Below are 27,877 nucleotides of genomic sequence, written 5' to 3'. Positions count from 1 at the left end.
AGGCCAATTTAAGGCTATTTGGGAGAGAAAAAAGGAAATGAAATATATGAGTAAACGGACACTGAAATTTTTCAAAGTAAATACACAAACAGAGAATCCTGCAGAAGGATAGGGCAGGGTCAGTAGTGATCTGTGCAAGCAACTTGAATTATAGAACGCAATTTATATCACATTATACAATGGATGTTTTTAAATCTATAAAACGGCTGAAGATAAGTAACACAAAAGAAATTTGTAATAAATTTATCAGAATAGTCTGCTCACTCTGGCAAATGACATAAAAGACAATTTGAACACCCAAACATGCGCATACACACTGTAGTGTTGCCATACATAGTATTTCTTTTACATCCATTTCCTAATGTGCATGCTAGCTGTTACCTAGCATGCGTGCTGTATTTGTGTTTGTAATGACACCCAGGTTCGGTGTTCCTTCTCCATGGTTGACAACTCCAACTGAGCCAGCTGGAGTTGGGAACTGACAGAGAGAGGACCGCCAGGACGTGGGCTCCTTTGCTGCAATAAAGAAAACTAAAGTTTATCAGAAAATATCAATCCGACTACTGGCTTGCTTTTATTGACATATCCCAACGCTTCACACAAACAGATCAAATACAAGTACACATCCAAAATCAGACACTCAAGACGAGTAGTAATATGGCATTCTCCCACTTCTATAATTAGTACATTATTGGTTTACCATCTATATCAATCTGAGATCTGGCTGTACAACTCAATTAAACAACTCTCAACGTATACCACCTATGCCATGGACAACTGTAAGATTATAAACCTACTGGAATGATGCAGCACAACATAATCTGTACTTTGAATATTTTGTTTCTACCTGAATGCTCTACTGGTTCCAGCAGGGATGCATATTTCCACTATCTTAGGGCTTGTTGAAAGTTAGAAGAAATAGGAGGCTGATGAGGAATTTGATTGAGAGGAGCTTTCGTTCCCCTATTCGATTACCGATGTGGTGAGTAAGTCAAAGGGACAGAAGTGGTCAGCTGGGGTGAAGGGGCTTGCATTACTGCAGATATTAGCTATATTGTGCCATTCAGGAATGTGTAGGTCATAGTACTTTCTGATCTTCATCATGGTGCAGATGATACCATGTGTTAAATACACTGGAGGAAAGCACTCGAGTCATGAAAGCATGTTCAACATGTATCCAAGAAAGACGACTTTACGTGCTGTGACAAATTACTATACAGACATCCATTTTGCACTCCCTTTGTTTTCATCACGCAGTTAGAAAGATTTGAGGTTTGAGGCTTTTACAGGACTTCAGCACTTAAGATCTTCAATCTACACTTATTTAGTTGCCAAACAGCTAAGGTGGGCGTGGACTGGCGGGCAAGATGGCTGCTTGCTAGGGCAGCTCTGCCGACCGAGTGGTTTGATCCGGCATTCTCCTGCGGTGCGTCGTGACTCCGCGCTCACAAAAAACAGTTCTGTGCACCGGAACACCTGGGGGGCTATCTGGCTGGCCGCCGGAGGACACCGACGGATCAGAGATCTGGCATCTACGAGCCGCGATCGCGGCAGCTCCTCAAAATGGCAGCCGTCGGCGGTGCCGGGCGCAAGCAGCAATGCGCTGCAGCCGGACCCCTAATTGCGTACTCGACTGTGGAGGGCCTTGGAACTTGCCGAGCAGTTCAGATGCTGGTAGGCACTGCGGACTACAGAGCCAGTACAGCGGGGATCGGAGGGTCCTGATTGGGGGAGCAACGAGTGGTCGGGCGGAGCATCGAGTGCGACCCGATTTTATCAACACTGCAGTGCGGGACACAGGCATTGGCATATATGCTCCTGCTGGGCTGAAAATCACCAGGAGAGCAATTAAATGAAGTGGATTGCTTGTTAGCTCAAGGTGCAGGGGAACCTACTGGCTCCAAGACAGTAAGCAAAGCTATGAGAGGTGCAGTTTGTGGGACTTTTATTTTGGCGGAGCTGGAAGAGCTTGGTCCCTAGGCGATTCTTAGAGTGAAGGCCTGGTGCAGCAGCGTGTGAGCAAGTTCTCTATTGAAGACTCAATATCTGGAATAAGACTGAGGCTTTGGGGATCCTGGATGTGCAGAAGTGGTATTTGGCGGCGAACTGCGAGGATTAGACACCAGGGAGGTTGGATTGAACACATCAGAGATCCGGTGCTGAGAAAGTTGGTTCACAGCTGGTGATGTGGACACGCCAGTGGCCGTAGGCTGCTACTCAGCTGAAAGCAATAAGTGCGTGAGGAGTAGCCCCAATTGTTGCTGCGAATAGGTTGCGATTTGCCCCCTGTGCCGCAGTTTCTGGCATTCAAAAAATTTGGCACTATACCTTACTGTGGCTTTATCGTCTGACTGCTGCACCGGCTGCGATACTACAAAGATTGGGAAAACAGACAAACAACAGTTGCGTCTAACTTTTGAGACTAAAAGACTAACTAAATCTCAACAGCAGGCAGCATCGGATTCAGAGCCGTAACTCCCAGAGAAATCGTCTTCTGCTCTGGAAGCGACTTTAATGGCAATGCAAACTAGCTTACAGTCAATCGATGGGAAAATCAATGCCCTTAATATGCGTATGGATCACTTCGCTGTGAGGCTAGATACGCAGTGAGTACGACTGGGTGAAGCGGAGCAGTGGATCTCCACGGCAGAGGATGCCGTCCAGGCAGTGACAACTAGTAACCCGGGGAGTGAGATGCGTCTGATCCTTCTTTACTAACAGCCCGAATTAGCTGATGGCGGGGGGTGCGTCTCTAATGAGGTGTTATCCTCGCGGGCAGTAGCAGAGCTGATGTCCTTCCTGTGGGAGTATGATCACTTGTTTAAAATCATTGGGACTGCCTGACCCCAAGATGACTGCCACAGTGTTCCCTACCATGTTGTGCTACTCCTTGGGGAAAAAAACGGACTTCGTCCAGACCTCGAACACATCCCCCATCCGGCCTACCCTTCAGGATACCGAATCTGTGAACCTGCCTGACCGTGGAGACCTAGCTTTTTGGCCGATGCCCGGTGGAACTTTATACTCCATTTAGCCCTCCTCTTTGCTCTCTAATTGTTTTCTCATTGAGACCTAGCCGCTTGACTGAAGCCCAATGGAGCTACCTGATAGCTATAGAGGAGATGGGCTGCAGACTTCCCCCTCGGCCGTCACCTACCCAGCCGGACTTTGGGCAGACTCTCCTTCGTCTCTCCATCCATCCTATCTCCCTCCTACACCTTACCCCATCCTCTTACCCTTCTAAGCTCCATTTATTACATCTTCCGACGTTCTTGAAATGTTCTCTTGTAACTGATGTAATTTGTAATTGATGTAATTTTGTAATCTTGTGGAACCTTATGTAAAGCACTCGGATACCTCTGGGTCTAGCCAGCGCTATATAAAACTCAAATAAATAAAAGAAAAGTATGTGGGAGAAGATTACATGAATAACCAAGAAACACACTCATTTGAACTCAAACTTAGAAATGGGATTCCTAACCAGTTTTCATTTAACGACAAGACCTAAAGGCATATCTATCAACCAGAAATAAGAGTTAATTTTTAAAGTAAGACAAGACCAACAAAATACATCAGAAAAGAGATGGCATTAAGGAAAGGTTTGGTAGAAAAATGTTAGATGGCTAGAGACAGACATACAGTGGAAAGTGTGAATACTACACAGTAAGTTGTTAGCTAAAGCTTGGTAGAGAGGTTAGAAACACAGCATGTAGACACAGAGGACCGTTCTATTGTCGTGGAAATAACAACAAACCTGGGCCGAGAATCCACAAAAGAAGCCAAACCAGAAGTGGACCATGGTGAAGGCAAAGTTCTTATAGAAGAAGTAGCAGAGGAACTTGCACATACGGAGGTAAGACCATCGCCCGTGCACCAAGAGCAATCTCTGCAGGAACTTGAACTGTGAGAAGGAGTAATCGGAAGCAAGCACCGCCTGGATTCCCTCCTGGCCGCTGATCCCCACCCCAATGTGTGCCGCTGTGAATGGAAAAAGACCAGAAAAGAATTAGTAAAGAACGACCGCACACGCGGTGAAATATCTGTAGCTAACATTGAATTTACAAGTCAGTACTCCAGCTGAAGGCATTTGGAATGAAATACTTAAGAGCTTAAAAACCAAGCATCAGGTAGGATTCAAACACGTTATTTAGATGCAGGTAGGCAGAAGGGGGAGGTTTCCAGCGCTGATTTGAAGAATGGTTACAAAGCCCAGAACATTTGGTGGATGGAGACGTTATGTAATGGGTGAAGCTGCAACAGTCCTTTTCGCCTTCACTATTTTGTATACATGGAGTAATGGCGCCAGCCTGTGTCTACTAATGGTATTACTGGTAAGGCAGAAGCGTTGGCTTTGACAATACTTCTTTAGGGTGGAAGTTCCTGTACTCTGAAGTGTGAATCTTCAGACTTCTCAGTTTGGGTCCTGGAACAAATGTAGTTTTACCACCCAGCATCAGCTAATGTTAAGGCACAGCATTACCTATGAGACCGACTTTTCCGCTTACACACATACTTCATATGGAAAGTATGCAAAAGAGACAGATGTTTTGTGTGCCAGTTAAACATGTAGCTTAACGTTGCGTACTGCTGGCAACCAGGTTACAGGACTTCTGTAATAGTGCCTACTTTGAAGTATTTTATGTCCTAACTGGATGTCAAATCTTGAAATGGGTGGGATTTATGTGGGATTTCTCTCTTTGAAGGTAGTGGACTGTGAGCAGGATAACGCACTGCGAGTGGACTGCAATGTAACTCTGCACTGATATTATTTTCCCTGAGTCTTACTTTTGATCATACTGACATCGTTTGCACCATCACCAATCGCCAGAGTGACGGCCTTCTTATGCTTCTTCACGAGCTCCACAACCTGGGCCTTCTGGAGGGGAGTCACCCGGCAGCAGATGACCGCTTTGCAGGCGCAGGCCGTCTCCAGGAACTCCTGCTCCATGTCTGCCTCCAAGGCATGGGCCTGAGAACAGGAAGGAATGGCATAAAACACTAAGGCACACACCAAGAGTAAACATAAATGGACATCTATCAATCCATCTCGACGTGCTTCCCAACACGAAAGAAACAACTGAGGGACTAATACAGCACATGCAAAACAAAGCCACACAGGAGAAAACTCAAAGTCGGACCGAGAGAAAAGACCATCATGGAGGGCGCTCTTGAAAGGCAATCTCGCAGAGAGCATCCAGCACTCGGAGAACTTCATCAATAAATCATGAGAACTGGAGGTGGGCCATTGCTGGGTTGAGCCAAGAGAGAGCTCCACCATGATGTGCCTGGAACCCTGACAGAATCACAGCATAGTTTTCTTAAAAAGAGAGTTCTGTACTGCAATGACCGCACTATTGGAAGTCCATGATGCACCTCTCCAACCAGGAGAGGATTCACAATGAAGTGTTTCACCATGATTCAATCAATATGGAGCTCTCCACCATTTGAAGAGGTCACTCAGAAGACCAACCCTGAGGAGATCCAACCTGGTGTGGTCCTGCCGGGGGAAAATCCACAACGCAATGGTCCCTGCATGGGGACATCATCCATAGAGTGCTCTTGCCACGAAAGAGATTCACCGAGGAGTACTCCCATTGATGCCAGAATCAGCCGACACTGGGCAGAATAAGAGAAGGGCCACCAAGAAGGTCCATCATCACATGCCCCCACTGCGGCATGCCAAGACCTACCATGAGTGCCCTCACCATCAGATCAGTCCTGTGAACATCTTCCCATGTGCTCCAACTAACAGGAGATGGTGCATGGGTAACTGAACAGGTGAGGATTGATGCCAGATCACATCCACAGTGAGGAGGGAAGAGGGGAATCCAACTGAAAGCTATCGTCAGTGAGTAAGAATGGAGGCTCGTATCAGCTGAAACCCACTGTGACACAACTAGCTATTCATTAAACAATTCCACCAAACTGAGCTTCTTTATGTGGCGCGGCTGCCCTCAAGCAGGCAGGACTGGATCCAACTTACTGCTTTCACCACGAGAAGAGAAGGAGCAGATCTTAAACTTCCATAATGACGAAAGACAAAAGGGAGGACACGCTCCATCAAGAAGATATAAAATGAGGAAAACTCAGCATATCTGACTGAGACCCACACCCTTCATTTATCAGGCAAACAATTGTACAGTACATATCATTAGTCAAAAATCTATGCAAAATATTGTATTAATTCCAATTAAACTATCAGGTATGACAGAGAATAGGACTAGTCATGGTAAGCCTGGACTAATAGTTTGTGCTGTACAAAGGAATGACCAGAAACATACTTGACACATAGCAAAGGGCAGAAAATCAAGTAGTCAGATGTTCCAAAATATACCACAAAAAAAACCACAAAATCAAATGAGCTCTAAAACCCCTATGTTGGATTATAGACGAGCATGACATCTCGGTCAAGGCCCAGTGCATTAGCCACAAGGCATATGGTAGCAAAGTTTCCAGAATTATATGAAAAGGTTTCCCACTTTGAATGTATTGAAAATCTGATATCAGACCAAGTTCACGCCTGCCAAGCAAAATACAGAATGTTCAAATACATCCTTAAAGGACCACCACTCAGCTATGGAAAACACTGAATCTGATCCTAACATTCTCTAGCAAACAATCGACTGTTAAGAAAATTGTCCAAAACAATTCAATCAGGTGTTTGGACACTAACACTTAAGCATAATGCATCTCAAATAAACCCCATCTACCCAAACTAACAGCCAATACTGAATCCATTAACTTCAGCTTCCTGTCTACATCATTTGCATTTTCCTTCCGGTCTGAATTTGTTCTATTGTAGTACTTGTAGGAAAGTGCAATTTTTGACATGGTCTCCCCCACCATTTGCCTTGCATTGGATGCAATTTTGCAGATATGCCCCTGTGATGTCTTAGTTGATCCTTAGATATTACAAATGAACAGGGAAGCCATTTTGAGAATATGTGCTAGACACTGGTATTCAAGAGTTCTCCAGCTACATGATGGCTTCACTGAAACTAGAGATGTCTGGTATCAAATAGCTCTATTAATAAACCAACACAGATTCCAGTGATGGATTTATTAATGCATGCATCCAGAGGGAACCTTAGAGGTGCCCCCAGAAAACCTACCACCTACTAGTGTGCTGATTGTTGTAGACCAGCCTGCCACCACAGCCAGGTTTCTGACCTCCTGCAGGTGAGAGCCCGTGCTCTCTGATGGCACAAACAATGCTTGCTCCAGCCGGAGGTTTTGTCATCTCCTCCAAATAGTATGGCTAGGTGATAAGCATATCAAGGCTGGAGGCTTCAAAGGCCTCTGCCACCTTTAATATGCGACTCTAGGTTTCCCCACACTGGGGAAATGCCACCCGGGCCCATTTGGCAACAAGACAGGCGGGACAATTAGCTAGTCCGGAGGCGTGTTTTTCTCTCAGGCTAGTACCAGCCCTAAGGTGGGCTACCTGATGTGAACACTACTTTCATAATTCCACCATCTTCGTTTTGACAGAATTAGGCTCTCAGGGTCAGAGTTATGCTCAATTCCCACAAGGAAGTTATATTAAAGATGGTGCAGACACCCTACATGTAAGTAGCCCATTGGCTACTACCTGTCACTCCCCTTAATGCCCCTAATGAGTATTTAGGTAGCACCCCTGACAACAGTAACTCAGATTTGACTGATCAAGAAGAAAAGGACAAAGAACAGCTGTGAGAAAAGCAAGGACTGAATATTGCGGTGTAGTTTTGGTGACAAAACCTGTCTGCCTGAATGGTGGATTTAACCCAGATCCTATTGACAGGGGGTGGGTGAATGTTTGAATTGTCCAGCATTCCGTCCATCAATTGTTTCGTTTGCATATTCCTGAACCAGTCTCCACAATTGTGACCAGCGACTTGTCCTGCAGCTGACCAGCTTCCAAGAACCCCAGGAGACTGCCAGCCCTTTGCAAATTGCGAGCAATCTCCCTTGGAGTCGAGGAGCTACTCTCCTGCAGTCCTCTGGCACTGGAGAATGAGTTACTTACCTTCGGTAACGATATATCTGATAGAGACACAGTCTAGCCGCAGATTCCTTAACTCAGAATATCTCCCCAGGCGTCAGACTGGATCCGGAAAATATTTTTCCCCAGCAATACCTTTGCACGCAGGGAGGCGGCGTCGCCCGGCACCGTCCTGTCGTCCACTGAAGTGACGTCAATAGAGCCATATAAGCCCCTTCCGACGTGCTGACATCAGTTTTCTACAGGAAACTTTTCTGCGCCACAACGCGGAGCCATGCAAAAAACTGCAAAAGCAAAGGAACAGTGTGTGTTAAAAAGAGCAAAATCGTTGAAAAAGCACCCAGAATCGTTGAAAAAGCACCCAGTACCCGGAGGGACTGAAGAGAGCTCACAGAGTACTTGCTGCACGCAAGGGCCCAACAAATCGCCAAGCCGTGCCACACCCCAACGGGGTAACAACTGCGGCACAAAAGATATGACAAGCCAGGCACAGCTTGTCACCACAGGAGGGAAATTAAAGAATCACAATATTGAAGCAACATGTTACAAGACAAGGGACTAGAAGTGAACAACCACTAGAAAGTGCACTACACACACCCTCCAGAGATTGAAGGACTGCAGCACCAAAGAGAACCCAACCAACTGCCAGAGAAAGGCGGTGGTACAGGCGTGGGCGAAGGGAGGGAGTTAAAAACAGAATAACTCCACGCGTGAGGAACACAGGTGGAACAACATGAGAAGGCAGTAAAACGATAGACCTTACCCACCCTAAAACGTGGACGGATTGGAGAGCCAAAGGGCTCGAAGGCCAGACCACACCCCCTGCGCCAAAGGAATGTGCGAGAACACGCCACCAACCAACCACTAGGACGGAGGTGAGGCCGAAGGGCCCCACGTAGAACAACACACCCTACCCCAGAGTGATGTGCGAAAGCACACCTCCGGAAGACCAAGGCTAGGTGGAAAAACACCATATGAAAAGGTCTTCGCAGAGCGGGGAGGATGGGCTGGCATTAAGGAATCTGCGGCCAGACTGTTTACCGAAGGTAAGTAACTCTTCCATCTGATACAGACATCCAACTGCAGATTACTTAACTTAGAACAGATACCAAAGCCATACCCTATAGGAGGAGGACCTGCGAAACAACCACCAAGTTCCGGGAGAACATACACGTCAAGTGGCTGACGAAACACGGTGGGAACAGCAATGCCAGGGCAACTGACATGAGACCCAGGAAACTCCTTAAGGAACCTGAACAAGGAACGGCAAAGACACCAACTCTGTCGAACGATGGTGTGCTCTCTCGTCCAGACACAGACGAAAGGAAATACAGAACTAGAAAGGTCAGTGCCAACGTAAGAAACAATGCAGTGACTCCATCAAAGAAGGATTACAGCACCGGTCCCTATGATCAATGAGGAACAAAGCCCCAAAAGGGCAAAACAACATGACACGGTAGAGCATACCGCCAGAACAAACACCACAGTGAATGCCAAAATAAAACAGGGGACAGTCTGAAGTCTCTCCGGCTAAGAACAGGAGCCGCAACAGGAAGTCCGTCTGTGTAAGAAAAAACACACATCAATGTGAACCCCCTAGGACATGTGACACCAGTGGCAGGGCCGAACCCAGAGTCTAGTGCCAACAGAGACAGAAGAGCCACCATTGAGCAAAAGTTCAGTAGGTAGGCATGCAGCCCAACGTACCAAAAGGTACCACTGTGAGGGGATAACCTTCAAAGCCAGGAACACATAGAGGACTCTATCCCGAAGGAGAGAGTGAGCAAGAAGGCCTGATACTAGGGCAAAAAGAACGTAGTATGCGAGCACCCCTGTGACGTGTACACATATACACAAAGAGAGAGGAATGTAATCCACACATACGTGAAGTGACGAAACCCCAAACAGGGGAGTTGCTCAATCCGTACCACTGTACTGGTGTGCAGCATAGCAGTCACAGAACGCAGAAAACACAACAGTTCCCCGAGGGGGAAGAAACCTGGCCTCTCGTGAGGCAGGCGGAAACATAGACCACGATACTATCATTAAGGATCGAGAGTAGGCACAGACAGAAGCCTGTCGCCAAAAAGCATACACCGCCATAGACCAACACCGTCTACCAACAAGTAGAATTTCGAAAAGAATACATGCACAGTAATGCTACCTAAAGAAGCAACTGTTCCACAAATGTGAGTAAGAACTCACACCCAGAAAATCAACTGGGGTGAAGCACAAATCCGGTGGTAGACAGTCATAGACAAGAGCCACTCCTTTAAGAAATAAGAATATGCACAGGGCAGGAACGGACAACCCGGACCCCCTGTCCTGGAAGAAGCAAGGGACCGGAGAACCTGCTAGGGAAATGGGGTACTAGGCAGCCCACAGCCGAGACAGAGTCGGCGGCAACTCCCCTTGCCCTAGGCAAGAACCCCGACAGTGCTTGAGCCACAAGAAGGGACGTACAGCACAACCTGTATGCACCAATACGGCAAGTATTCACAGAATACAGAAGATTCTGTTCCGAAACGGAACAGAGGAATCTGCCCCCCAGAGGCGAATGTCCACCTGTAGACAGGCAAGACTGCAAGAACACGCCAGGATAGAACAGGCGTGACAAAACCCCAAAGAAACAGCAGGGAAGGACGCCCCTACAGAGGCGGTGATGTAGTACGGACCAACTGTAGACAACCAATTGTAACCCCCGGAGAGAAACAAACCCTATGGATCTCACCAGAGGAGACATTCTACAACAGTAGGAGAAGTCAACTTACGGCAAATGTTCCTGGGTAAGGAAGAGTAGCAATATAACAGCCAACAAATACCCCACATACGGTAAGGAACAACCCTACAAAAGAAGGGTCCCTCTTGAGACAAGCTCGTAGGCAGAGGCTCAAAGAAAGGTAAACACAGCGTAACCAGCTGTAGCAGAATAAGGAAACAACACGGCTGAACAGCCACACAACCCAGAACATCTGTAACCCGTAACGGGTACCAGAAAAGAAGGTGACGGCACCGTCACAAAACCATAAATCCTCCACGAGGATTAAAACCTGGGAAGACAATCAAACAGACAGGAGGCGCCTGACCGTTGAATCAGCATGGGCGTCAAAAAGAGTGACCCCATCCCAAATGGTAGATCTGTAAGCCACTCCTGAACATGCTCTGGGAAAGCGCAACCACGCATGGTGGCGCATGACAACCGACCTGGCCACAGCCCGACCCACAGAGTCATATCATGGCCATCACGGATCATGCGGGCCGGCCAGATCGGCACGAGAGCTCTCCGGCATGGGGAGGGAGGGGGGGGGGGCGGTTTGAGCTGCTCGACAGAGTCCCAAAGGGCAAATGTAGCCCGAGCAAACACACACAACATTGTGTTGGAGGATGCAAACACATCGCGGCCACATGACTCCAAACACCGAGACTCCCGAGTGGGAGGATGCAACGGAACAGGAGTGGTAGAGAGAGCTGTCTGAATCACAAGCCCTCCAGCCCAAAGATGGAGGGTTAAAACAGGTGTGGTCATCGGGAGCCGGGCGATGGCGATGTGCCACAGCACGGTCCACGGGGTCCCCCGAAGAGGGCCTCGCCTACGTCCCGAGAAGGATGTCAAATAATGACTCCGCAAATGGCAACAATGGCTCCATATCCCCCGTGCCCTGGTGGGGAAGATCCAGCAAAGGCTCCGAAGGTCTAGAGGCTGAGGGCGGCTGCATCCTCAAAATGTTTGCAGCCCTAAAAAAACAGCCCTGACAAACGTCCCACTAGCCTCCGAGGCCCCGAAAGGCGGTGACAGCAAGTCATCAGTAGGTGACTGAGGCAAGCTAATCCGGCCACCCAACTGAGGCTCAGCAAAAGGATGAGTAGGCTAATGTTCCACTGGCGCCCGCTCCGGAGAGCGTTGAAAGGACTCAGGGGGTGGGGAATCCACTGGGACCACATGCTCCACCAATAAAGCTGGAGATGGTACCGGCGTCGAGGCGACGTTGAGCCGGCATCAGCGACCTCCGAAAAGGCCTCGATTGGCTGAGTGGAGCAAGCGTCAGCGACCTCTGAAAAGGCCTCGACCGTCTGATTCGAGGCAGCGTCAACCAAAAAGACCTCATTTGGCCGGTGTCGACTCAACATCTCCAGAGGTGGAAACCTGCAGGGAGAGTGCGCCGAAGCGGTGTCGTGAACCACGCCGCAGCCACCTCCAGCGACGCCGCAGGGAGCCTCAGAAGGCTACGCGACGGCGCTGTGGAAAGGCTAGACGTCGTGGGATACCCCTCCGGGCCGAGTTCTGACGTTGCGGCGACTCCGGAGTTGGAGTCAGGGCACTCGGTTAGAGCAGAGGGTAAACCTGCCAGCGGTGTCCCCACCTGAGTCCCTACCCGTGGGGCTCAAAGGCACACCAGGGAGGGGGGGGGTCGGCAAAGCAAGAAAGGACTGTAGGGCCCTGCAGTAGTCCTCCATCTGAGGGCGAGTCACCCTAACACCCGGAAACGGGGAATATGCAGGGTCCGACTGCTGAGGGCTCGAGTCCGGCAACGACCAGGATTCGCGGGCTCCGACGGGATGTCGACGCGAAGCCGGCGACTTCCGTTTGTGCTTACCTGGGGAAGGCGAATGACGGCGATGGTCCCGGGACCTGCCCCGAACAGGAACGGCCAACTGTGGGGACAGGCGCCACGTGGAAGTCTCCGCTGGGGAAGGAGACCTGTAACGCGAGGGGTCCGGTCGGGACATCCGGGCAGACAGCAGCTTCATGCGCCGTTCCCGCAGGGATTTCGGCCGCAGCTGGCGGCAAGCGTTGCACTCCATCAGAACGCCAGGAGGGGCTTATATGGCTCCATTGACGCCACTTCCGTGGACGACGGCTGGACGGAGCAGGGCGACGCCACCTCCCGGTGTGCAGAGGTATTGCTGGGGAAACAGATTTTCTGGATCCAGTCTGACGCCTGGGGACATATTCTAAGTTCAGGAATCAGCGGCTAGATGTCTCTATCAGATACAAACAAAGAAGTCTGGTTTACCAAGTTGAAACCCAAGCCAACCCGATGCAGCAGCCTCCCAGGAAGAGGACCTTGTGCTCTTGAAGGTCTGACCCATCCCCCGCCAACTGAGAGGCTACCAGGACCAACCGGAACCACACAGGATCAATATGCTGGGTACCAGACTGCTAGCCTCAAACAGAGCCTGTGACTCTAATCTGGACTTCCACTGCACTGAGACCATACAGCCATTGAGTAACATTAGCACTGTAGAGACCCACTTCGAGAGTGGCCCAGCTTTCATGATTTTGCACCCTCAACTGGTGAAGACCTAAACCTGCAAGGCCCTAGGATGCACAGAGCCCAGCTGACCTTTCGACTCCGCACCTGGGAGCCCCAGTCCGGGTACCGGCTAACCAGCTTGTGACCACCCAGGACCCTTGTGACTAGAGCCCCCTATTGGGAGCTCCCAGACTTGTCCCCTAGTCCCCCTCTGCAGCCTGTTTCTAGGTGGCCCCCCCTTCTTTCCACTGGCGTAATGCTCACAGCTACCAACCCGACTAGCATCTTTGCACACGAACGCCCCAGGGCGGGTAAAAACTAACTGCTGGTGGTACTTTGGACCTTGGCCTCCAACAACCCTAAGTTCCGAAGGAGACCACTAGAAACTGACCGCAAATAACTGTAAGCAACATATGCCTTTTTCCCCATAGAAAAGCACTGCTTCATTTCGTGCTATAATTTTTGCCTCTGTAAACCAATAGGGGTTACCTGGACTCTTTACACAGGTTACCTCATTTTGGCCCATGATACGAAGAGTCTGCTTCCTATAGTACTCTAGTACTATGTCAAGCCAAGTAGACAAGTCATAACCTGCTTATACAGAAAGGACTATAGCAGGGACCACTGTGGTCTGGCAGGGCATACCATGTGCACCCTTCTTTCACAGATTGTGACTTTCGTCAGCTTGCGGGTCTACAGAGGATTCGTAGTGGTAGCTGGGATACGGTTTAGATTGGCAAGGCAGGACTTTTTTTTACTGTCCATGCCCAGGAGAGTGGCCTACAGGCATCTCTTACCATTTTTGTAAAATTGGTTTGCCATTCTCTGTAACTAGGTTCTTTGCTAATCCATTATGTGCCTTAGTGTACAGAGGATGCGTATATGTAGTGTACATATGGTATGTGGCCATAGTCATTTAGATCCATTTTGAATTTGCAATATCCAAATGGTACCTAAGATGGAGGGTTGGAGAGAACCCAGACAATAGGTGTAAGTGCAGGTTTGCAGAACATGGCAGTGGCACTCTGTAGTGCGTCAGACATCTGGGTACGGAGAGGAGACAGAGGGTCACTTAAATATAGGTAGCTTCCTCCCGACCTACTGTTGTCTGAAGAGTTACTCCCACAGGGTAAGAGTTAGTTAAGTTGTAAAGAGTACCCTAAGACTCTGTCCCATGGGAGCAGCATATGCTGCTTCTTCAACAGTAACTGAGGGGTATTCGTACTAAGGGGCGTACTTTGTTTGTGCAAAACTATGTAGAGTACATCGTCGTGTGATTTGAGTAAAATATCTCATAAGCACAAGCAATAGTTGGACACTGTATTATTAAAGGATACTGATTGTTTATAGAGTTTTGAACTTGAGCTGCTCCACTTCGCTACTCTCAAGGTCTAGTGCTAAACTGGTGTACTTGGTGCTAAGGTCTGGGTTCAACAGTAAGGTCAAACTCAATACCACGGATAAAGGGCCTTGTTTGACTCAATCTGAACCTGGTTATCTCTGATTGCCCTACTTACTGAAAAGTTCCCACAGATGTGTACAACATGGTAATGTAAATAGTGAATCAGCCCTTTGTACCCCCATTGTGAAGTCAAGGTTAATTAAAGAACTGGAAATGTCATGCTTACATACACGCCCACAACCTTCATAAACGCTCTGTATCCCAAGTTGAACCGTAGAGGTGAGAGAGATTTCTCATTGCAGTCAACCTTGTATACTTCAGCAATGTGTAGAACCTGAATCGTACTCACCAGGCTGTGGCCATTGATGATGAGGGCATACTCTCCAGCTATTGCTTCGAGGACAGAAGTGACCTTGGTAGAGGAAGCCACCTTCTCCTGGTATGAAAATCCATTGCCGACTGCACCACAAGCATCCAACATTTTCTCTCGTGCTTTCCTGGAGAAAAGAAAGGTTATTTAATCTGAAATGTATATTTCATATTTTTTTTTAGCTCCAAGGAACATCCTTTCTCTCTGAATACTTATTTCTATACATTAATACAGTATGATTTATACAATAAAGTGCTCAACAGACCAAAACAGCCAGCAGCTTATAATCCAATCAGCACCTTCAACTGGAAGTCTTGTTTCCAATCACATTTTCTAATGTTTTCAAAACCAAGATGAACTTTAGCACCTCACACCACAAAGACATGCAAATATACATCATGGCAATGCCAAATGTTCCTCTTTTTGGAACCCACAAGAGACGTTCCATACTCTGTGTCTGCAGTCTCTTCTGCTAACATAAACCCCATAATGTCTACAATCACCTTGGACCCAAGAAGCTGTGACAGCACTCCATCATCCAAGCCGGAACACATACAATTGCTTATTTTACAAATCACATGCCCCAACACCTCACCTTCCTAGCTCTTTACAGTTCATTGAGCCATACAAAGTATCTTCTGAACAAGGTTGCTCAGCATTCTTGCAGAATCTTTCAAGTACCTCAAGTTCTTTGGTTCTAAACACCTGTAGATCTAACCTGTCTCTGTGCTGAACATCCATCTTAAGTTCCACCACTTAACGTTAGAAATCCACGACTACCTGTAATACATGAACCCTGGAGTTCCAGAAGAAAGAAAATTCAGTGTATGTACAGAACATCCACCAAAGTCTATGCAGAAAAAGCAGACCATCGTCCACAAGGGTACATCAAGTAAATCCACCCCAAGTAATACTGTAATCTTAGTGCCTCCGCAGCAGAGCCTTCCCAACATGCTGAAGAATACACACTCCAAAGGTTAATGCAGTAAATCCTTCTTAAGAGCGTGAAATGTTGCAACACTAAGTCCTTCCAGTGAACCCACCACCAGATCAACTGCAGGCCACGCGCACAGAGTGCCTTGTAAAAAATATAAAACACAAAATACACGGGTTCTAGAAGAAAACACATCGAAGGCTCGTTCATATGAACAGTTTGAGTACTTGTGGTAAGACCTACACTGGAAGGCCTCACACTATCTTTATCCTAGAGATCCGGCAGAAAATCTGACTCGCATACGATGCAGTAAAACTACTTGGAGTCCCAATTTTTTTTTTACCATGCTTCGCAGCAGAATATCCATCTCACGAGTCCCTACAGGAAACTTGTCCTGAAATTCCATGCTATGAACCTAAGTATGAAGTCCTTCCGGTGAACCCTCCTCAGAGCTCTTGCAGTAACACTCCCACCTCCCATACTCTCTGCAATAAGCCTACTCAGAGATAACCAGCAGTAAACCTTAACAAAATAACCACAGCAAACCCACCCTAAAGTCTTTGTGGTAAACCCAACACGAGTGACAGGAGAAAATGGCCCATAAAGGAACAGCAAGCTAACCCAAGGGTCATGTCAGCAACCCGCAACCCTGGTCTTCCTGCAATAACCTGCATCAGAGTCTTGGTGATAGCAGCCTAGATTACCTGCAACATCCCTACCACAGAGTCCATAATGAGTATTAACCATCATAACTTAGAGTTACTTACAGTTATAACTGTATCCAAATAGCACTGTAGTAACCGTAACAGTGAGCATTCTGTAATTCCAAAAGGCCACTGCACTAATTTTCACCAAACTGCCCTTCAGCAACCTCAGACCTCCAAGCTCGAGCACTAGCCCCAGCTCCACATTCCTTGTAGCTATTCCACCACAGAGTAGGCTTAAAGCCCATTGCAGAGTCTCTGTAGCCTCAAGGAGACTGCATCTCAGCATCCTTGGAGAAGCCCTACACCAGCATCCCTCAAGTGACCCTCTCCTTGAGCCCCCTAGAGTGTCACCATACAATAATCACCCCAACAACAGAACCCCCAGCAGTAAACCTATTCAGAGAGTCGCTGCAGTAAAAGCAGGGCTTTAAGTGGGCCGGGGTTTCACCGGGTCTGAGCACCGGCAGTTTTTTAAAGGGGGCCTCGAAACGGGTCTCTATCGGGCTCTGCTTTGTGCCCTGGCACAGGCGGTCCGTGTTTTTTGCCGACTGCAGTGACAGCAGGCACTTCGATGTGCTGTGCTCACACTGCTCACTTCTCACTAGCGGAGAAGTTACAACATGAGATCATGCCAGGTGAGCGTTGTAGGGATAGGGAAATCCTTTAAAAAGAGTAGTTTTCTCTCTGGATTTCCCTTCTCTTTTTGAAACTCAGGAGCAGCAACATTGTCGTGGTGTCACCAGGGCTTTAAGTGGAAGCTTTTTCAATATTATATACAAGCCATAGTTGCTGCTTATTTATCTTATGCAACTAACAACCATTGACAAAGCCAATAAATAGTCCTGACTTGTTGTATGCATGATGTCACTTGTTGTATCATATCTAGATGCAATGACAGAAACAGCAAAATACAAGTCGGGCGCCACACTATGCTCAGCGCAGATTTTTAGATCAAGTGTTTTTAAGCTACGCTCTTAATTACATTGGCCGCGCCCATTTGAGAGACTCCAGTTTTTTCATCCCACTTACAGCCCTGAGTCAACTGATCTGGGTTTAATCCATCATCATTCTTTAGATCAATCCGCCACCCCAGTTCAGACATGGCCATATGCAAATCAGCCTGACCCTGTGTCTCATGGGAACAGTCGAGCCCGAAATGCCAAGCCATGTCTTCCCTGGACCGGAAACAAGCATCCTGGGACCGGTTTCTGGCTTGAATCCAGTGGCAAAATGAGCAAGGGACCCACGTCTGGGCATACCCTGCCAACTATGGGCGAACAAAGCAAAACCAAAGGTGATGATGGACGGAGTGTTGAACATTGCAAGCACTCACCCCCAGTCAACTGATCTGGGTTTAATCCATCATCATTCTTTAGCTCACTCCGCCACCCCAGTTCAGAAAACTGGGGTGGCGGAGTGAGCTACAGAATGATGATGGATTAAACCCAGATCAGTTGACTGGGGGTGAGTGCTTGCAATGTTCAACACTCCAACCACCATCCCCTTTGGTTTTGCTCTGAGTAAAAGTACAGTAGGTGTGCTCCTGCAGTTGACATAGTCAATGCAGAAACTCTAATCAAAGCCTCTGCAGTAAATGGAGCCTTAGAGAACCTCGCTACCACAGAGTCAATTACATAGCTCTACCCTATCCCCAGAGAACATGCAAAACCCTACAGAGTACTGCAGAGCCCACCCACCAGGGTTATTTCTGTAATTCTACCCAGGTTCTCCATAGTAAACTTGTTCCAAGTAAATAGAGTAGATCCATCCTGCAGGGTACATTCCATAACTTTGCCCCAGAGAGTGTACTCTGATCAAAAGTTTTGAATCAAACTCTCTGGAGGCAGCAAAGTGCTTGGTGACCATGCTCTGTTGTGATTAGTTGATAAGCAACACAATTGTGTTAGTCCTTCAGAAAAGATCCGCTATGTCTAGGACACACTGAGCTGAGACTGCCAGTCTACTGAATTTAGGACTTTAAAAAAAGGTTTAAAACGTTGGCACCTGTGGTACCCCAGGCATTATCTATATAGTCAAAGCTGAGGATAATCAGTCATTGAGTGACAATTTATATTCTAATCTCTAGAGCAACATAAACCACATAGCAGCTACCACACACCACCCTGACAATCTCTTCAGTAGTTTTATGCTACAGCGTAGTTTCAGGAGTCCCACCACAAAGTAGAAGCAACACCCCCACCCAGAGTACTCTCCAGTAACCCATCCTTGAACACCTACAATCCCCCAATCCTCACCTTAGTTCTTCTCGCACCTCATGTACAGTGTGCCCTGTGACAACGAACACCTCAGTCATGTCATCAGTCAGCATCTTGCACGAGTAGCCGATGTTCACTGCAGTTTCTGATGAAAGGAAACACATGTCAGGAATATGCCTACAGGAAGGAATAAAGCAACTCAAGGCCTCTTGATACAGTTATGTCTCAGTCTCCCTCCCACGAATATACAACAGCATTGTATCAAAAATTATCCTGTAGTGTGTTACAGGAGTGCTGTACTACGGCTGCCTACTTAAAGGGTCTAATCGGCTTCCCGCAAGGTACTGAACAACACTGATGGGCCTCCACCCTACATCGTGCTAAAAAACTGGATGGAGCCAGACCCCTCTCAATGTGGTAAGACATATCAAGGGCTTACCCCATGTGCCAAACATTCTACTGGATGTAAACTATTTAAATGCTTTTGTTAATGCCAATCCCTAGAGGTAGCGTGGATAACCCTGCCCTCAGTCAAATAGGCATGGTCACCAGCTTCACTGTATCAACAACTTTGAAAGATCTCCATCTAGAAAACATGTTTAAAAAAAAAACAAAAAAGACTCTTGTAGGTAGCGACCCCTTCAGTGTTTAACCTCTCTCATCATGGTATGAGTTAATTATACTAAGAGACATTTCGCCACCTGTACTGTAGCGCTTAATGTTGTAGGAGCAAAAATGCCTGTGGACAGGGTGGGGAGGGCAGCAGGGCCCCCATCCTGTGTGTAAATAAAAAATAAAGGCAATCACCGCGGAGCAAACACCAGTGTCCAGATTGTGAGTGTGTGTCAGTGTTTGTCCCGAAGTGAAAGGTTCACAAATCCCTCATCATCCTCAAACCAACTGCTTATGCCCATACATTTCAGGGGTGCTCATCGTCTAATGAGAATTATATGTTTATTCTAGATACTACTCTCTTATACAGTATTTAAAAAATGCTCATGATACTTAATCCTGCACACTATATGGCAAACACATGGTTGCAAACTTATAAACAGTCTATCAAAAGAACTCATAAGCCTCCAGCTCCACGCAGTAAGATTTAAGCACTTTCTCTATGTCCACTCAAGGGATTCAACCCTTCATACACTGTGACTCAAACTTTCTTCCACCTTTTTTTTGGAACATTCCTTCCAAGATATCACTTATCCAACTCTTCATCCAACTTCTCTTCAATCATTTCTGTATTTGTCTTAGTACATTTCTTTTTTCTCACAGCCCTCATTATCCATGCTCTGCTCTCAGACAAAATTCAATTTGGAGTGAAGGGTCTCACACTGCCTCTCTACCCCACTGTTCTCTCATCCAAAAGTAAACTCTTCTCTAAATGGATGTGTCATTTATCCTTTCCATCCCAAGAGGAAATCGGGTGTACAATGGACAGGAAGGTACCTATTGGCTGTCAACTTTGCACCTCGTAGGTGTCCAAACTTCATGCCAAGAATCACCTATGCCTCCACCCTAGTGTTTGAACTATCATATGGCGGGTACCGAGCTCCCATAGGCTTTCAACACACTGAAACAATTTCTCACATTAGTACCAAACGCTTCAAGCTCAAGGTGACACAATTTGACAAAGTTGATCATAAGCTTTCATATGCCTACACCATAAAGCTAAAGCTTTCCTGGGGCCTGCACTTCCCATTTGTAAAAGTGACTTCACTTTCTAAAATGTTATCATAGGCCTTCAGTTTGCTGCACCAAAGGATCTTCTTTAGCTCCACATCTATAAGGCTTCACTCGTCATTAAAAACCCATGGACTGCAAACTGACTAAGTGTCTAAAGTTTAGAAAGGCCTAAATCATGTGTCCAATTTTTTTTATGCATCTCCAACATGCATACTATCAGACGTTCTAATTGGCCTTCACCCTACCCAGAATGTCAAAACATTCATAGGCCCTCAACCCTACAGAATTCACTTGTGAGCTTAAAGAAAGTGAGAAACACTTGTAGGCCTAAATCTTGTAGAGTGACACACTCACTCATAGACCGCCACCATACAATGTGAATGACAAACCTCAAGGCTTCTCTTCTACACACTGTAAATACACGTGTATGCTGCTGCATCTTACAGCATGTGTAACTCTCATTGCTTTCAATATGCCTTAACAGACCTATGGAGTATCCCCATACACATTGATTTAAAAAGTAAATCATGCGTCTGCAATACACAATGGGGCAAAAATCCTTCTACACTTCCACTATAGTACATGGTATCTTGGCACTCTCTGGCACCTGGGTGCCAGAAGTTTTTTAAACTTCTTGTAAAATTGTGTTCCTTCGGAGCATACACTAGATCTAACAATTGTTGCAATTGACTTTACTCCTACTTCCCCCCACTTGCCTTTTTTTCCCCACTCACGCCCTTTCTACTCTTTAGTTGTACTTCTCCCTGCCGCCACAATCCTCATCTCCTTTCAGGTTTTCTCTTGCTTCATGTCCCTAAAACACTCTCATTCCATTCCCTACCCATTGTCACGTTCAAATTGTAAATGTGCTTCACTTCCTCTATCAGATCGAGTGAGGGGGGAATGGACCAGAGCATGCACTGGATAGAGAAGCACCTTGTTTATCTCCGGTGAGCACCCATATCTTGATGTTAGCGAGAGTTAGAATTGCAATTGTTTCAGGAACACCCTCCTGCAACTTGTCTTCGATAGCTGTGGCCCCCAACAACTGCAACAAAAAGGAAAGGCAGGAAAGAGATGTGAATTCTGAATAACTGTCAAGACATAAAAAAAAAAAGAACCGGTAGTTCAAACAGCAAATGGTTGAATAGAAACACTTTCTTACTGTTTTGTAATTTCAGTTTAACCTAGTGGTGTGAAATAAACAACTTTTACAAGGCACACATATTCTCCCACTTAATGTTATCAGGTACTCCTCAGGGATAACATTCTCTAACCAAGTCCGGAATATATTTCAGGTGAGGAGATTATGGCTCATGTCCTACTTTTAATCTACTCCACTTTTCACTGTACTCGGCAGTCAAGAGAAACAATAAAAAAACAATATTTTTTCAGAAACCAGGAAATTAGAAAAATATATGACCAACAATCAATCAGCAGTCCTGAATAATGCTCCACTGAACATGTTACTCACCTTTGGCAACACTCATTCAGATGGATGCTCTTGTCTCACCATATATTCCTCACCTTGTGAATCCCCTAAAGCGCTGTAATGGGTACGGAGATTTGTTTTCTCCATAATTACCTCCTGCATAGGTGGAGTCGTACGGCCTTCAATAATCAGAATGTGTGAGTGGGGAGATCTCTAGATTGTAATATTATTATGGACTGGATACGCCGATTCCACCTGCCCGAGAGGTGGGTTGGTGAGGAATCCGTGCTTAAACTGAGTACCACCGGAAGGAAAATGCTACTTACCAGTATGTATCTGTTCTTGGCATGTAGAGCTGCAGATTCGTATACTTATGCATAGATCGCCATCTGGTGTTGGGTTAAATGTTTGCACTTTGTTTTTGTCTTGGAAGAAATCTTTGTAGTCACCAGGTAGGTGACTCCTCCCTAGGACGATAGTGTGCATGGGCATCGACTCCATCCTTAGATTGTTTTTGCCACGCAGGGTTACGATGGAGTAGTAAGAAGTAGAAAGAGATGTCCATGTGTAATGTATCCAAGTAAGATAGTACTGTTACAGATAGAGGTATCCGGGGAGGCGGGTGGGCGTATACGAATCTGCAGCTCTACATGCTAAGAACGGATGCATACTGGTAAGTAGCATTTACCGTTCGAGGCATACGAGCTGCAGATTGTATACTTTTGTATAGACTATACAGCAGTTACCGCCTTAGTGGTGGCTACCTGTATCTATTGCAGTGGTTTGAAAAAGTGTTCTTAATACAGCCTGGCCCACACTAGCTGGTTGTTTTGCCTGCACATCTACACAATAGTGTTTTGTGAAGGTGTGAGGTGTAGCCCAAGTTGCTGCTTTGCCGATGTTATATAGGGGAATGTTCCCTAAGAATGCCATGGAAGCCCCTAGTCTGCGTGTGGAATGAGCTCTAGGGGGAATGGTTAGCGTGTGTTTGGCTTTGATATAGCATATTTGGATGCATTTAACAATCCACCTTGCAATTTATGCCTTTGAGATGGGATTGCCTTTATGAGATGGGGCGAAAGCCACAAAGAGTTGTTTGGTCTTTCTAAAGGATTTTGTCCTTTCAATGTAGTAGAGTATTGCTCTTTTAACGTCTAACGTGTGCAGAGCTCGTTCTGCCACTGAGTCTAGTTGAGGAAAAAACACTGGGAGTTCAACAGACTGGTTGAGATGGAAGGCAGATACGACTTTGGGTAAAAATGTAGGGCTAGTCCTAAGAACCACTTTGTTATGATGGATTTGTAAAAATGGTTCTTGTATGGTTAATGCCTGGAGTTCACTAACTCTCCTGAGAGATGCGATAGCAACCAAAAAAGCTTCCTTCCAAGTGAGGAACTGTAGTTCGCATTTGTGGAGAGATTCAAAAGGGTGTCCCATGATTCTGGTAAGGACCACATTTGGGTTCCACACTGGAGAGGATGGGACTATGGGTGGAATTATTCTCTTAAGTCCTTCCATAAAAGCTTTGATAGGGGGCACTTGAAACAAAGAGAAATGTTGTCTGTTTCGGAGATAGGCTGCTATGGCAGCTAGACGTAGCCTAATAGATGTATATGCTAGGTTACATTGTTGTAGATGCAAGAGGTAGCAGATAATGTTTTGAATAGAAGCATCTAGTGGACTGATTTTGTGGTTTGTGCAATAAATGACAAATCGTTTCAATTTTGCTGCATAGCATGCGCTTGTGGTAGGGCGTCTAGCTTCTTTAATGAGTCATACAGTCTGGCGGAAGATTTAGGTAGCCAAACTGTAAGACCTCAGGTGCCAGATCGCAAGGTTGAGTTGATTGGGATCTGGAGGTCTTATCTCTCCATGGTTCTGAGTGAGAAGCTTGGGTGAGAGATGTAGTTTTTGATGAGGAACTACTGATGGTTCCAATAGGGTTGTGAACAATGGTTGTCGGGCCCATGTTGGAGCAACTAGGATCATTGTGAGGTAATGCTGTTTGAGTTTCCGAACCACTAACTGAATGAGTGGGAGAGGCAGAAAAGCATAAGCATATTTGCCTGACCAGTTCATCCATAGTGCTTTAACTATGGACAATGGGTGTGGATACCTGGACGCGAAGGTTGGGCACTTTGCGTTTTGGTGTGTGGCGAACAGATCTATTTCTGGGTGGCCCCACATGTGAAAGAATGGAAGAAGAACTTCAGGATGAAGTTCCCATTCGTGGATCTGCGGTGTTTGACGACTGAGCAGATCTGCTATCTGATTCTGTACACCTGGGAGGTGTTCTGCTAGGAGATATATGTTTTGCGGAATGGCCTATCTCCATATGCTCCGAGCTAGGTGTGAAAGCTGCAGTGAGTGGGATCCCCCCTGTTTCTGTATGTAGTACATTGCTGTCATGTCTGTACGGACCAGGAAAGCTTTGCCTAGGAGGTGGAGTTGACAAGATTTTAACGCTAGGAAGATTGCTAACAATTCTAGGTAGTTTATGTGGAATTGTCGTTGTTGGGGGGGTCCATATGCCCTGGATGGTATGGGTTTGAAGATGAGCTCCCCAGCCGGTGAGCGATGCATCTGCTGTTAGCACGGTCTGTGGAACCGGGTCGAGAAATGGCCGCCCTTTGGAAAGGTTTTTGTGTTCCACCACTGCAGAGAGCGATGGGTGCAGACCTCCACCAACAGCAGATCAGTCAGCTGACTTTGAGCCTGTTTCCACTGACGTGCTAAACATTCCTGTAAGGGACACATATGGAGTCGTGCTTAAGGGACGAGGAGAATGCAAGAGGCCATCATCCTGATTAACTGTATGAACTCGCACTGGTAGTGAGTGTTGAGGCTGACATTTTTGGACTAGCGCTTATCCTGACTGGATTGGGATATGCTAGAGCTTTCTGAAGTGTCTATTGTAGCCCCTAGATATTGTTGTATGCTGGACGGTTGGGGATGGGATTTGGCGAGGTTTACTGTGAATCCCAAGCTGTGAAGTAGCTGAATTCTGGTGTGTGTGTGTTGCACCCAGCTGTTGTGTAATTTGGCTTTTATGAGCCAGTCATCCAGATAAGGGAAGACATGAATATGCGGTCTTCTTAAGTGGGATGCAACTACTGCGTGGCATTTGGTGAAGACTCTGGGTGCTGTATTGATCCCGAATGGGAGGACTTTATATTGGTAGTGTTGACCATCTACCACAAACCTGAGATATTTCCTGTGAGCGGGGTGAATGGGAATATGGAAGTAGGCGTCCTTTAGATCCAGAGTGGAGAGAAAGTCGCCCTGTTGAAGTAGTGGGAGCACCTGTTGGAGAGTGACCATGTGAAAGTGGTCTGACAATGTAGAGATTTAGAGGTCTGAGGTCCAGTATGGGCCTGACTGAGGGAGCCGTCCTTTTTTGGGATTAGGAAATACAGGGAGTAAACCTTGATGAGGCAAGGGGACTGGTTCTATTGCATGCTTTTGCAATAGAGAGAGAACCTCTTGTTTGGGAAGTGTTAGATGTTCCGAGGACATGGGACGCTGTCTGGGAGGAATGTTTGGGGTGGTAGAAGTGAGTTCCAGGCAATACCTATACTGGATAATTTGTCTTACCCACTTGTCTTTTTTGATGTAATTCCCGACAGGTAGGAACTCTAAGAGACGTCCCTCGACAGGAGTGGTATGATCGGGAGTGAGTGCAGGGAAGTCACTGTTTAGTGGTAGGGGGGGTCCGGCTATTGTTGCCACGACCTCTCCCTTTATTATTGTTGCCTCTGTAGCCTCCGCAAAAGTATGCTTTCGGGGATGTTTGAGTGGGGCTCTTGTAAGAGGAGGGATGTTCTGAACCCATGGTTTTGGAGCTGGCTCTGTAGAAGGAACGGCGAAAAGAGCCTCTAGGGGAAGGAAACTGCAGGGCCCCCATAGACTTAGCAGTTTTGGTATCCTTCTTCATCTTTTCTACGGATGTGTCAACTGCCGGGCCGAAAGGATGTTCCTGATCAAACGGTTGATTTGAAATAGCAGTTTGAACCTCCTGCTTGAATCCATAAACCCGGAGCCAAGCCTGTCTACGCAACAAGACGCTAGTGTTAATTACGCACGATGCGGTATTGGCCGCATCGAGCGCACATTTTATTGAGGTATTGGTAATGAGTTTGCCCTCTTGGATAAGGTCGTTGGCTTTTTGTTTGTACTGGTTAGGAAGGTGTTCCATGAGCTTTTCAAGCTCGTCGCAGTGAGCCCTGTCGTAACTGGCCAATAAAGCTTGGGCATTGGCAATCCGCCAATGGTTTGCAGCCTGCGACGCAATACGTTTCCCAGACGCGTCAATTAATTTGGATTCCTTATCAGAAGGGGGGGGGGGGTCGCCTGTACTCTGAGTTTGCACGCTTGCATGCGTTAGTTACCACAAGGGAATCTGACCTTTAATGTAAATTGGGTCATTGGGAGCTGCCTTGTATTTTTTATCCACCCTGGGATTGAGAAGGAGTAGTTTCTTTTCTGTAACTCCAGTTCTGTAGTAGGGGTATCTCTGTTATAGTCATAATCTAGTGAATAGTCCCGCCCATGTGCGCGGACCCCGGAGCAATAAAAAAATAATCTCTAAAAGGTGACAAATCATGCAGACCTGCATACACCTTTAAGAGAGAATTTAATTTAAAGACAGATAATGCAGCCTATACCCACAGGCTACACTGTCCAGTACTTCAACTAGAATTCCACCAAAATCCACAAACAGCACTGCCTGTCCAGTTTTTCTCCCCATAGGAAAAAACCCTGCCTCTACCAGCAAAAGCCTCTGGAATGATAGAGAGGAAGGAGTGGACAGACAAGCCCCATAGGCTGCCATTATGTGGCTTGGAACAGGATACTGTGCCTTTAAGAAAACTTTCCAGTTTTCCAGAACTTTCCCCAGTATCCCAGAATGCCCAGCAGGTCCCATTTACTTTCAGTTCTTTTTGAAGGCGTAGCACGCCAGACCTGTAGCATTCTCCATATGAATAAGTATCTCTCCACCGGGGAGGAGGGCGGGCGCTTATGACTATAACAGAGATACCCCTACTACAGAACTGGAGTTACAGAAAAGAAACTACTCCTTCTGTAGTAGGGGATCTCTGTGTATAGTCATAATCTAGTGAATAGAATGGCAAGCCCATCCCCACACAACAAAAGCGGTGGAGAACACATAAGACACAGCCACTACTGTGCGAACAAATTTCGCAGCGAAGCCTGCCCAACCTGAGCATCTGCCCTGGCATCCGAGTCCAGACAGTAATGCGCAGCAAAGGTATGGACCGACTTCCAAGTGGCCGCCTTACAGATTTCCGCAATCGGAACATTACGCAGCAAAGCCGTCGTGGCAGCTTTGCCCCTGGTGGAATGAGCCTTAGGCTTACCCCCTAAGGTCTTATTAGCCTTTTGATAACACAACTGTATGCAGGACACAATCCACCGAGAGATGGACTGCTTAGAGGTCGCAAGACCAGTCCTGACTGAGCCATAATTAACAAACAATTGGTCAGACCTACGGATATCCTTGGTCTTATCCAGATAAAATTTCAACACCCTTCGGACATCCAGGGAATGGAGAGCCCTTTCCGCTGGTGAAGAGGGATTCTGAAAGAACGTAGGTAAAGTTATGGTCTGATTGACATGAAAGTCAGAGATAACCTTAGGAAGGAACTTAGGGTGAGTACGCATCACAACCTTAGCAGCATGAAACACAGTATAAGGTTCTTGACAACATAATGCCTGAAGTTCACTCACCCTGCGGGCCGATGTAATGGCCACTAGGAACGCCGCCTTCCAGGATAGGTGCTGCAATGAAGCCTTGTGAATAGGTTCAAAAGGCTCTCTCATCAGTCTGGACAGCACCACATTCAAGTCCCAAGAAGGCGAGGGAAGTCTGA

The 27,877-nt window shown here is 46.8% G+C and overlaps 1 protein-coding gene across 2 annotated transcripts in view; it reads right to left on the bottom strand.

Moving 5' to 3' along the window:
• The window catches only part of ATP8B2 (ATPase phospholipid transporting 8B2), a 363,866-nt gene that overhangs the window by 72,519 nt on the left and 263,470 nt on the right, over positions 1-27,877 (bottom strand). For both annotated transcript variants that reach the window (XM_085638856.1, XM_085638855.1), the window contains 5 exons: positions 21,491-21,602; positions 18,908-19,013; positions 14,991-15,138; positions 4,786-4,969; positions 3,755-3,978 (listed from right to left, as the gene is read on the bottom strand). In XM_085638856.1, coding sequence (XP_085494982.1) covers positions 3,755-3,978; positions 4,786-4,969; positions 14,991-15,138; positions 18,908-19,013; positions 21,491-21,602 — 774 coding nt within the window. The remainder of the gene's footprint in view (positions 1-3,754; positions 3,979-4,785; positions 4,970-14,990; positions 15,139-18,907; positions 19,014-21,490; positions 21,603-27,877) is intronic.

This window comes from Triturus cristatus, chromosome 12, assembly GCF_964204655.1.
Source record: "Triturus cristatus chromosome 12, aTriCri1.1, whole genome shotgun sequence".
NCBI lineage: Eukaryota > Metazoa > Chordata > Amphibia > Caudata > Salamandridae > Triturus > Triturus cristatus.
Note: the sequence above shows the minus strand (reverse complement) of the source record. Positions and strands in the feature narration are given on the sequence as shown.